This window comes from Python bivittatus, unplaced genomic scaffold (genome assembly GCF_059951505.1).
Source record: "Python bivittatus isolate LINGU-HERP-01145 unplaced genomic scaffold, Pbiv_v1 ctg000220_np1212, whole genome shotgun sequence".
NCBI classification, from domain to species: Eukaryota; Metazoa; Chordata; class Lepidosauria; order Squamata; family Pythonidae; genus Python; species Python bivittatus.
This window is the reverse complement of record NW_028277048.1, coordinates 25,179,203-25,192,363: the sequence shown is the minus strand read 5'-3', so window position 1 is coordinate 25,192,363 and position 13,161 is coordinate 25,179,203. Positions and strand designations below refer to the sequence as shown.

The following is a 13,161-nucleotide window of genomic DNA, read 5'->3' as shown; positions in this document are numbered from 1 at the left end:
GCGGAACGGATTAACCGGATTTACACTGAACCCTATGGGGAAATTCGCCTCGGGTTGCGACCAAATTCGGGCGGAGGGCGGAACGGATTAACCGGATTTACATTGAACCCTATGGGAAATTTTGCTTCGGGTTACGACCAACTCGGGATACGTCCAGAGTCACGGAACGGATTAAGTTCATATCCCGAGGTACCACTGTACCAGAATTTAACTATGCACTAAGTATTTCCTTTTCGGTCTTGAATTTCTCACCATCCAGTTCTATTCTATTCTATTCTAACTCATAAGTGAGTCGCTGCAGCCCCCTGATCACTTTGGTTGCTATTTTGTACATCTTCTAAGGGCAGGGTCCATAACTACACAATATTTCAAGTCTGGGTTATGGCATAAATTTGTCTAAAGAGATTATAATATTAGTAATTCCTATTTTCTCTTTCTAGCCACTATGAATCTATAATGGAGCTTTCATCTTCCCCAAATATAAACAGTAGCTTATCTGCATATCAAACAACCTCAATTTTTTCTAATGTTGATCTCAGGCCTACTCATGTCTGGAAATTGTGTGCAATCTGAAACAAAACCAGGACATTTACAACTAGCATGGTATTCCTTCACCAGAGATAAGGAGAACAACTTCCTGTAATAGATTTAAAACAATATATTTGGGAAAGGTGAACTCTAGTAAGCAATCTGTATTTTTAGATACAACATATCCCAACTGCAACAATGAAGGTAGCTGTTGTTAGAAAACAGATTAGTAGAATGTTCTTTCTCTGAGGAATACTGTATTCCAAACAAGGACTTCTGTCATTTTCATTCTTCACTAAAGCATTTGTAAAATTGTATCTAACAGCATACTTCATATTGCAGTTTTAGCTTTCACAAATGTTCAAAAACAGACTCAATACCTAAAATAATAATTAATTACAATAACAATCTAACATTATTATTATTATTAATCTTCTGTTTACTTCTGCAGCAACTCACAAGTAGAAGCAGCATCTTTCTGGCATAGATTAGTTTCTTTTTTCACCTTTCTTCTTTGGCTAATGAGATTCTTTCCTACCTCCCCACCCGCCCCCCAGTAAGGAGTAATGGTGCATTAATGCTAAGTAGCTTCAATCAAAACCAGCAGTACATTATTTACAAGCAAAAGGCAAGGCAGAAATTAAAGGCAGCAATTTTTTATGTTCCAAACCTCTACGAAATCAATAGCTTTAATAAGCTGCCAAAGAATAATAAATGCCCTCTTCACATGGAATGAGGTATTAAATTGGCTAATTGCCTGTTAATGTTTTCAATGATTTAAAAATACACAAACTTACCCCACTATAAAAACATTCATAACAGTATAGGAAAAATCACCTCTACCAAATTCTGTAATTAGCAAAACCAAATTGTGCACAAATAATATAAGCAAATTACAGGAATAAATTATTATAGGAACCTCCTGAAAGATTTTACAAAGCTTCAAAGAGAAGACACACAGAAGGAATGAAGTTCTCAGGAAAAAGGAAAGAGACAATGGGATACAGAGGCATCCATGGGGAGGGGGGAAAATGACAAAAGCAGTGTTATGCCATAAGCTCTGTCCCTTTGTACACTTATTGTCCTGTTGCACGCACATTCAAAGGGGGCAGAGTTTGCATCACAAAACTACTTTCATTATTTTGACAAAAGCACCAGGTCCTATGTGTGCTTCTGATAACATAAAAATCTTCAAGGTTATAGCCGCAAATTATTATCTTTAAACATCCTTGGCTCCTTGCTTAGCATACACTGTCTGCACACGGTCAAACCTTTGCACACAGTTACGGCTTGACAACTAGACATTTTGTTCGGCTGTCAAAAACAGAAACTGAGGATCCTGACAAATCATTGTACCATGTGATGACTTCCTGAGAGACCCATAAAATTTGACTTGCACACCAATATCACTGTTTCAGTTACCTTCACATGGTGCCCATATAGTACTCTTTTGTAGACACCTTTACTGATGAGACACCAACAGAAACAAAATGGAAATACATGGTTACTATTACAAGGACCTCACTGAAAACATGCACAGTAAACAATACCTTCCCAGTGAAAATAAGCAAGATGTCTGGTGCTAAAGCAAGATGATGAAAAGAACCAGATCACTTTTAATCTGACTAAACAGAATAAAGAAGTAAGAATACAATCCAACATTTACATCTCGTATATGACACAATGCATGCCAGTATGATTGGAGAAAGCTAAGCACCAGGTATCTACTGATAACTGGAAATCACCACCAGCACCCCCAAATTTCTGAATTGCCTTAACTTACAGCAATAGAATGGAAGTATGGTGGCTTGGAATCTACGCACTGGTTTACCAAATTAAAATGTAACAAAGAACCCACCATCACACAAACTTAGCTGAATAGGATGCCAGACAAAAACTATATCACAGTCAAGGCTTTTGATTGGCACCCTTTTTTATAGCACGATGCAAGTGGTCAATTTATTCCCCTTCAAGCCTGTATAGTTTTATAGAGCTTCTGCTTATACTGATTCCCAGTGAAAAGTAACACTTCCTTGGCATAGAACAATCTCAAAAAGGCATCAGTAATAGTAAACAACTAATCAATGTAGACAAAGGTCCCTCTTAATAGAAATGTCTACCTCAAATCTGATGTTTTTAGCTTTCTGGAAATTTTAGTTGAATCAAGGGTGCTGAAATTATGTAAAAATCTCTACTCTCCAAAGCACCAGAACTCCCCAGGGAGGAAAAATTACTGGTTTACATCGGTTTACATTCTCTGTATATATAACTCTCACTCAATAATAATCACAACACAACAAAGAAGTACCTATATGCAAGGCAAGCAGCATGCTATATACACACATATCCCTATGCAAACATGTTTCCATATTAAATTAGCATTCTCACTGGGCTACGCTGAAAAAGCACTGCAGTACTTTGAATTGCAGCCTCAGGAATATCAAGATCAGATGCTACGCAAACAATGCAGAATAAGTGTAAATCAGTATACTTTAAAAGATTAAATTGGGTAAGGTGCATTATAACATTACAAAAACGATGTTTTTTCAGCAGCCAAATGTGCCAGCAAATTTGCAATTGATGGTTTATTGAAAATGATATAAAAAGTAGTATTTTTCATTATTCTCCAAATGTTAATATGATTTAAACTACAGTAATTGCTTAAATGAAATTCCCATGAATGAAACGGGGTCAATCAAATCTGATATTGAAAACTTACAATTATATATTGCAGAGTTATATATCAATATAACAAGAATATAACAAGAAAAGCCCTGAGAGCCGATGATTGGGATAACATGTAAAGACTATAAAATAAATAAACAACTAATAGGATGAGCAGAAATATGAAGGGCAAGTGCAAGAGCTATCTTGATATATAAGTTGCTAAATCAAGACAACTGTATACATTTGCTATTAAATAAGCAACAAAATTCCTTCTTTAAAGTTGTTCACTTAGGTTTTCATTATTTTTTTTTCAAAGGTAATGTTCCTATATAACATAACATTACTGCATTGCTTCCTCCCAAAAATTGTGCAGAAGAAAACAGTGGGACAGACTTGAATAGTTTCTGCAGCAGCAGCAGCAGCAGCAGCAGCAGCAGCAGCAGCAGCAGCAGCAGCGCACTGATTGCTATTCTCCTCAAAGACCACAGTATAGAAATAGAGTAACATTTCTGAATGATTTGTATAGAATTACCTGTAATCTTACTTGCATACTAATACTGCTTGAATATCAACAGGCACTTATTTTCAGTGCTTTTCTATAGCCTAGTATTACTAAAATGTAATGCATTATACAAGCAGTACATGTGATCTTTGCCCAATTATTATGTACAGTACACATTTTATAGTACAAAATCACCACATAATATATGACACTTAAAACATTCATCTCTTTAAGTTTCTTCATTCAAGACCCAAAAATTAATTCAACTTTAGCCAACTGCACCTTTGGCTCATGGCATTTGAATGGCAGATCTAATGTTAACGCAAACTAGATGACAAAAAAGCATAAAAAGAGCTATATAAAGAGTTATGATAGAAATAGGGAGGGGGTTCCCTCTCCACCAAGCCAAAAAAAAAAAAAAATCCATTAGTTCAAGCCCTTGAACTAATTAAGTAACTGCTTGGAATCCAGCCTGTCAGGACAAATATATTATCATGGTAAGATAATTCACAAAATGTCCCTTCTGAAATAATTAACTTTGTATTCTCATCAGAAAATTACAGCTTTGTAGAAATTAAACCGATATTTTGAGAAATGATTCATATGTGTGTCCCATGAGGAAATTCAGGCACGGTAGCAATGAATTCTGTATGTTTTATTAATTCTTTTTTAACTTCAACAGGTTCTTTTGTTTTATAAAATTCACTTATGATTGTCATTTCATGAGGACAGAAAACAATAGTTCAAGAGCCGGTGAGCAGAAAACAACATGGAGAGTTAAGAAAACAACTACAGGGGGAAAAAAGAAGAGGAAATGTGCCATTTATGTCTCAAATACAATTTCAGGTTTTGTTTTTAGCATAAACAGGAACTTTGTGTAAAGTGCTTACAGCCGCATTGAACAGCCTGCAGATCACATAGAAAGCCCAATAAAGCCCCTTCATTGTTATCTAAACTCCTCAGCAATATATAACCTTTTAAAAACAACTGATTTTTCTTTTCAAAGAGATACTGTCCTGCAAACCAACAGTATATGCAAGATAAATCATTCCTAATAGTAATGGATAAGCTTTAGTCATGTGAGTTCTATTTTATTATGACCCAGAAGCAATTAACATACACTCAAAATTAAAGAATTCTCAGCCCACAATTTTTAAAATGTTTTTTAAAAGCAAATAAAATTCCTAGTTATTTCTCACAAAAATAAACTCTTGTTTAGCCCCACCAACTTTCCTAATTTCAGACTCTAGTGTTGGAGTCACTTGGTTATATGTACATTTAAGCATATATAAATTTGAACAAACGGTGCATCGTCATTCTCTTTCCTCAGAATGTGCATGAAAGGCTTCCTGGTTTCCTTTAAACAAACCACTTTGGACATTTGAACAATAAGGTTGATCATCACTTCAAAGGCAGTTTTTGGACTATCTTTAAAATGGTAAAACTAGCTATACTATCCACATTTTCCCTTATCTACCAAGCTCTGATTATCAAATCTACCCACTATGATGCTCACTGACAGGCAACATTGTTGATGTGGCTAAGGGAATTCCCTATATACCCCTAACACATATTGTGGTATCACTGCACCAAGTGTAAGATACATAATAGAATTAATATATGCAGGAAAAAAACCCAGAAACTGCAGCAACGATCCAGGCAGACAAAAGGCCTACCATGCTATAAGCCCATAAAAGTTTAAGTGCATAAAGCATATTTGCAGTTCTCATTCAACAGCAGAACTTCCCACAAAGATTTTTTTTTTAAAAGGTCCATCCAACCTCCCAAATGAAAATTAACCCCTGGATTAATTAACCCCTGGATCTAAGCAAGATTAATATGGATCCTCATATTTTTTACATGGGATCTACTGGGTACCATTTTCAAATCACAGATTGCATCCATCTGTGCAAAATTATGTTCATACCTATTATGCAAAAATGTGGATTCTTATGGTTTTTATGCTGAATCCATATGAACTTACAGATCATATCCATCACTGGTTTGGTCAGATGTATGCAAGTGGAATGAATGGGGAGAATGGAAAGAATGTGATCTGGTTCTCTCAGTGGCTGTTACATCCTCAACTATCATATCCTGCCTAAGCATCTCTCTAAATTATGATGTAGAAAGTGATGGGTCAAGAGCTTCAGTCTTCTTTAAAGGACAGAGTCAGAAGAAAGCTTAATTAGTCAAGTAATACCTCCAGAAGACTGTCTGACAGGGTTAAAAACTATTAAAAACAGAAGAAAAAAAACGTAAATCTTGAGGGATCCATTCAACCAAATGATGGAAAAAACATCCTTTATCGGTACTGTGCTTCTGAAACCTAACCTCCAAACTGGACTGAAGCCATTTCCACAGAGAGAGATACTAAGCACCTAAAATTGTGAGATTTGTGATTATAATGGTTCAATCTGTGCAGAAAAAAATTAATCTATGATCTGATGGTGATTTCAGATATGTTCCATATAAAATGGTGATGCTCTATGAGGATCAGTGCATTGGATCTTTTTTTGCAACATGACAGTGACAAAAACTGACAGATACATGATTGCAATGGCATATTTCTATGCACAGAATGAGACTAGTGTTCTGATTATTGCTCCAGGTGGATTTTAAGTAAAATCTTGGGAATTCACAGGAATCTGTGCTTCAGATCCATGTTTCTTGCCCATTTTATATATGGCAGCAATGTTATTGTAGTAAACATTATACTGAACAGATTAACTGTGACCTCTATTTTGACAGAAGTTTTTGTGTAAGAATCAGGAGTATATACACCTTTATTCCACCTTGTTGTGCCACAGTAACATCAAAAAACATCAGATCCATGACAGTTGGTGGAGACAGAAGTAAACTTGTGATTTAACCAGCGCATCCTATATAAAAATTCATAAGAATTCATAAGGATTTACATGGACCTAAATTTCACCAAACGGCCTCCCAAACCCATTGCAACAAGAGCAAAGTGTCTCTTCAGTAACATTCTATCTGTGTCTGTGGACTGTGGGAGTTGTGTTACAATGCAGACTGAAACTCACAATTAAGTCACAGGCTGAGGGAAGCGGGAAACGTAGAAAAGGAAATCTCATCTATGCAGCCACAGAAAGAATAAAGAGGAAATTACGTCTCTGTGGAAGAGAAGGAAAAAATAAACTGAAACATTTGTGTGGGTGTGTGCAGGAGTGTGCGTATGCACAGGCGGCTGTATTTATTTTAGTCAACCTTAAAAAAAAAAATGACCTAATCTGTTTTATTCAGCTTCCATGAACACACTCAGAGAACGATCCATTCTAACCCTAAAGGAAAATGTAAATGCCACCACCAGGGAACAGGAGATTACAGAGTGCACGTTTGGGGACGAGAGGCATGGGCCTTTTCTTCATATTCCCCCATCTGCCCCCCCCCCCCCAGCATATAAAATCAATTCAACCGGGAAGCCCCGGGGAGAAACATGTTCCCTGTTCTCCACAGCCAGAGAAATGGAAGGCTGCCAATAATCTGGTTTCCGCCCTAGAAAAGAGAAAAGGGGGGCTCACCTTCCGAGAGCTCCAGCTCCAGCTCCGCAAGCTGCTCGCGGACCTCTCGGGGCAAACCGACCGGAGGAGAAACAGCGCCGTTACCGCCCGGCGGCTCAGCCATGATAGGAAACGAAAGTGCCCGACTCCGGCGACGGCGGTGGCGACTTCTCCTCCTTCCCCTTCTCAGCGCCGGGGGTTCCGGGTCCTGCCGCGCCAAACAGAGGCGGCAACGAGCCCCACCGCCGTGGCCATAATCCGACGCTCTCCTTGAGCCTCGCCGCCGCTGCCGCCACCCTCCTCCTCCTCCTCCTCCTCGCCGCGTTGAAGGAGCCCGGCTCGGTCACATGAGGGAGGCGGGCAGGCCCAACCCAAGCGCCAGCCTTCCTCCTTCCCCCCCGCGAACGGGCGAAGCGCCGCCTCGGGCAGGGCTGGGCCAGCCTTGAGAAAGGCCGGGCCTGGGCCGCGGGCGTCCTCTACCGGCCTCCTCCCGCAAGCTGGGTGCCGTCTCGGACTCGCCGCTGGCCGGGCGAGGCGGCAGCAGCGCGGAGCAGCTCCTGGTTCCCCCCGGGCACAGCTGCGTTTCGCTCGAGCGTTCGAAACTCTCCGCAAGTAAGTTCGATGAGCCCGCGACACTTCTCCACGATGGAATTTTTCGTGAATTACCCAGATTTCTGGACTCGCGGAACACGGTCGGCCAAAAATGGGAGCAGCTTAGATACTGGTGCAGTGTTTCATGCAAACACACACAACCTAAGAAAAAGGCTGAATCCATAACACTGCAGCAAGGCAATGGTTTATTTTAACAGTAATCTTAACAAGGTGGAGTGTCTAAGCCAAAATTAGAGAAACTCTGTTATGGGTTAGTGTGTGGTGTGAACAGATGGCGGGTGCTTTCCAACAGTTCAGAAAGGTTATTTAGTACTTTTTTTGCCGTTTAAGGGAATACGTGTTTGTAATGCACTTAATGTGCTCTCTCGGTTCCCAAGAACTTCTTTAAACTCAGCCACTGTGGTTCAGTCAACAGATCATGGGGTAAAAACACGTGGATTGGCACAAGATTTAATCCAGCCAGTTACACATATATGTGCGATGCTGTCTTCATAAAATGATAGAATGCAAGGCTGGCTGGGGAATTCTGGGAGTTGAAGTCCACACATCTTCAAGCTGCCAAGGTTGAGAAACACTGGTCTAGTCCAACCCATCTGCCCAGCACAGGAAACCACAGTGATGGCTTCCCCAACAGATGCCATTTCCCACCTAGCTTCGGTTTAAACACCAGCTCCACAAGCTGCTCTTACATTACTAAACAGCTCCTAACCCTTGGAACTTTTTCTTGCTGTCCAACTGAAATCTCCTTCCTCGTAATTTAAACGAATTTGTTCTCAATTCTGTCCCTTCTTCTACATGACATCTCTCCAGCTAGTTTGAGGAAAACCATGGCATTTCTTAGCAGTCTTCTCTTTTCCAAGCTAAAAATACCCAATGCCTCTGGTCATTGACCACAATAAAGATTTTATTCTATTCTAGTCTCTATTCTATTCCCAATACCTCCAACCATTCTGTTTTTTTTCTTCCAGGCCACTATCATTTTGGTTGCTTTTTTCTGGAACATGCCAGTTTGTCAATGTCCTTCCCAAAATGCAGTGCTCAGAAATGGATGCAATATTTTTGGACTGGTCAATATTTTTGGACTGGACAAATGCAAAATTCTCTTGATTGTTACACTAGGTTTTGGTTGATGCATTTGGTGTTTGTTTTTTTCCAGCTGCATGACACTGTTGGATTGTGTTGGTTCAAGAAACCAAGATCCTTTTCACATGTCCCACTTCCCAGTAGGATTACTCCTACCACTGCAATTTTAAACAGCTAGTCCTCGACTTAGAACCATTCATTCAGTGACCGTTCAAAGTTACAATGGTACTGAATAGTGGTTACAACCAGTCCTCGGAGTTCTCGCTGTCCCAGCACCCCCATGGCCATGTGCTCACAATATGAATGCTTAACAACCCGTTTGCACTTACGACTGGTTGCCAAGCGCCCTGCGATCACATGATCACCATTTGCAACTTTCCACGCCGGCTTCCTCAAAAGGTCAAAGGGGAAGCCGGCAGGGAAGATCACAAATTGCAGGGATAAGTCTCCCCCACATGCACACCCTGCCCCAGCCCCTCTGCGCTCACACCATGCCAGCCACTTGCATACCCCTGCACACCCTCCCTGACCTGTACCCCACTTTCATGCACACACGACCTCCGCAGCACCTCGTCTACTCCTGCACACCCTCCCCAACCCTCCTTCACACCCCTGCCCACCCCCCTTGTTCCCTCCCCCAGCAGCAGCCATTTAGCCTCCCTGAGCAACACTGCACCCCCGCACACCCTCCCCAACCCATTCAGTGCATCTTGCACACCCCCATGCACCTTCCCTGAACCTCCCTCACCTAGAGGCAGCACTTAGCTGCCTGGGGGCCTGGGACTTGCAGCTTCCTGCCACCAACCCGCAATATTCAATTTAGTGTGAATTGTAAATTGATACCAGATCACGTTTATTGTGACCTAAAACTCAGTTAATATGAGGCTACTGCATACACAATTGAGGCTAGCGCATGTCCAGTTGCAGTTAAGGTTTTATGCACTGCTAATTTTGTGTGTGCAAAATGGAGAAATGGAACATTTCATCAGAGGAAAACAGTGCAAGTTTCAAAAAGAAGAGGCTCATTATTACATTAGAGCAAACATTTGATGTAATTGAATCACATGGATGTGGTCATAGCAATGCTAAAACAGGACAAGATGTTGGAATGCCTGAATCTATGGTAGACATTTTTTGCTTTTATTTTGCTTTCTGGAAACTGACTTCGTTAACCATAAATTTAAATTATAAGTATATTCTTTTTATCCTTTTATCCTTTACTATATTAATATTTCATTAATATACATATAAAAAATTATGTTTAAAATGTTTCATTGCCTGGAACCAATTGTCACATTTTCCATAGAAATATCACTTTGAATAATGCAAATTCAAATAATGCAACCATTTCATGGGATTCATTTATCACACTAATCAAGACCTGCCTGTAATATATTTTCTAATCTCTCACCAAAGTCATTTATAAATATGTTGAATAGTACAGGATGTAGAGTAGAACCCTGCAATATGCTCCTCAACACTTTCCAGCCTGACGTGGATTTATTAGCATATATTCATTGGGTATGATTGTTCACCCAACTCTGTATCCAACCAATGGTAATATAATCCAGCGTCCATGTTGTCATTGTGTATACTAGAATCTCATGGGAGATGTTGACTGTTGCTAAAGCTGTAATACACTATGCCCCCTGCATTCCCTTGGTTAACTAAGCTGGTCACTCTGTCAGAATGACTTATTCTTGATAAACTCATGGCCGCTCCAGCCAAGTAATGCATTCATTTCTAAATGCTCACAGATCCATGCTTAATCATTTGCTCCAGAGTTTTGCATGGTATTTGCATGGAGTCTATAGTTACCTAGGTTCTCTTTTTCTCCCTTTTTGAAGATAGCAACACCATTTGCTGTCCTCCAGTCCTTGGGCACTATTTCTATCTTCTTAGCATTGTTCAAAGAAAGGGACTCCAAAGTGACTTCCAGAAGTTCCTTCAAGGCTCTCAAATGTAATCGGTCTGGTCCTGCAGACATGGTAACCAGGAGCACCTTCACAGTCTCTTTACTTACCTTGGGTTGCCAGTCCTTTTGTGTATCAGTTGCTCTGCTTAAATAATGTGGACAGAGTTTCATTTTGGCAGGAGAAAACTGAAACAAAGTAGGGATTTAGCTCCGCCCTCTCCATATCATCTGTTACTGTCTTACCATTTCCTAGCAGTGGACTCATTCCTTCCTTTTTCTACTGATCTACCTCCCTGCCCCAACCCTTTTTGATGCTTTTAGCCTCCCTTGCAAGCCTCCATTCTTTTCTAACTTTCTTTCGGCAGATATCAGCTACCTGATGGTACAGGTCCTCAGTAATTACACCCATGTTCTATTTCCAATATAATTCTTAGCTTGGTCAAGAGTTCTATACAGAACTCTTGGAACAGTGTGCAATTGTACTTTGTGTTCTGGAGTAGAATGCAGTGGCTTACTTACTAGCCAACCTTTGCCACTTTGACCATATTACACTTACTTTGTAGTCCCTGCATTGGTTACCAATAGATTTCTACGTGCAATGCAATATGCAAATTTGGGCTTATAAAACCATATATGGCTTAATGGCAAGGTGTCTTCAGGGCCATCTGCTCTGACCAGTCAGCCTTCTGAGATGAACATCCTGGGAGAAACTGCTGAAGACACCCTATGTTGTGAGGTGAGGGAGGGCTGAGGCCAGAAAATATTGCTTTTCAGTCATATCAAAATTGTGGTACAGCATCCCCCTAGAATTGAGATAGGCCCCCTCAGTTTTGGAAACTGGTGAAAAGCAAGCTATTTGGAGGGCCTTGAAGAGTGATTGCATTAACTGTGGTTATTTATTTATTTGGTATCATTGAGAGCCAGTTTCAAGGCACCAGGTAAAAATTGGAAAACTATCAACTGTAGTCCTGCCTTAGGCACAGAGCTAGCTGGGTGTTTTGTGAAATGGGGTGGATTCCTTTGGATTTGCAATGGATGTTTTAATTTTTCTTGTTCATTTTCTATCCTTGTAGACTGACAGGAATCTTGAAGGATTTGATGACATACACATTCAATAAATAAATATACTGTATGTTGAGAAGTTTCCAACTTTTCTGTGCTGCCTTTGAACAATTTTGTTTGAATTCCTCTGGCAGCAGAGAGCCCGTGCGTTGGTTGCACCACGTATAACATCTTAATTAACCCTCTTGCAATCTTGTTTTTACTTATGTTAACTATTTGTTTTAACTGGTTTTAATATTGTTTTAATAGTTGTTTTTGTTGCATGCTGCTGAGTTACCTTGTGAGAGATGGGCTGCCATATAAATTTCATTAAAAAATTTTAAAAAGACCCCATCCCCAGATTTGGAGTGTGTTCTATGATCTCTAAGCATGGCCCTAGACTAGGATGAAGTATTCAATAATTAATCTTGCCTCTTCAGGCTATTGAATTCATATAACATGCTGATCTTAAATTGATTTAGTTGTTTGTGCCGAATGATAAAGGCCAGTATGTTCTCCAAATCTAGTAACTTGATCCTTTCTAGATTAGGGCCAAGGTAAAAACCTTCCATAGTAGTCAAGATAAATTTTTGGGTAACTCAATCCATGACCTCCTTGTTATCTAAACCTAGAAGAGGTTAAACAGAGATAAGACGCTAAAGATGACCAACAAAATGGGCAGCTTTATCCAAAGTACATTTTTTAATGTGAAATGAAAAGAAGGAAGAAGTACAAGGAGTCAAGAACCTCCTCCCAACCATCCCTAGTGATTCCGCATACAGTAGGGCCACCACCTGTTTTAAAGAATCTATACATCGCTAAAAAAATATAAGCAGTCAGTAGCAAAGATGGCTGGGATATAATCCAAGATGACTGCTTCCAATTATTTCAGGCAAGCCCTTGACTTGGTCCCTTTGGTGATGGAGCACAAGAATAAGTCAGCAGAATTAGGCTAGCACAAGAGTTTGTTGTCTTAATCGTGACCATCTTCATCAGCATCTTTATTATGGTCATTGACTAGTCCAAAATAAGAACATAACAAAGCATGCATCATCACAAAAAATATAGGGGGGTGAGTCAAATAAAGCTCTGGGCCTGATAAGCACATCACTAAAGCAGTTCTGAAGGATCATTTGATGGATTATATAAGCTGCACCAGTTTGACCAAAAAAATATAATAGTGGAATCTAAATCTGCCTAAAGGAAATAAATATAAAATAGAGCAGATCTATCTAGTATAAAAATATAAAATAGAGCAGATCTATCTAGTATTTTAGTTAAATACAAAGAAT

At 39.8% G+C, this 13,161-nt stretch overlaps 1 protein-coding gene across 2 annotated transcripts in view; it reads right to left on the bottom strand.

Moving 5' to 3' along the window:
• The window catches only part of DIP2B (DIP2 acetate--CoA ligase B (putative)), a 196,423-nt gene extending 188,859 nt beyond the window's left edge, over nucleotides 1–7,564 (bottom strand). Inside the window, exons 1-2 of one of the 2 annotated variants that reach the window (XM_088138185.1) lie at nucleotides 7,240–7,563; nucleotides 6,742–6,831 (exon numbers count right to left, since the gene is read on the bottom strand). Coding sequence is in view for 1 of the 2 variants with exons in the window: in XM_088138184.1 (XP_087994310.1) it covers nucleotides 7,240–7,342 (103 nt within the window). In the remaining variant the exon portion in view is untranslated. Of the gene's footprint in view, nucleotides 1–6,741; nucleotides 6,832–7,239 lie in introns of both variants that reach the window. The other variant, XM_088138184.1, reaches the window with a different exon arrangement.
• Nucleotides 7,565–13,161: the final 5,597 nt, after the last annotated feature.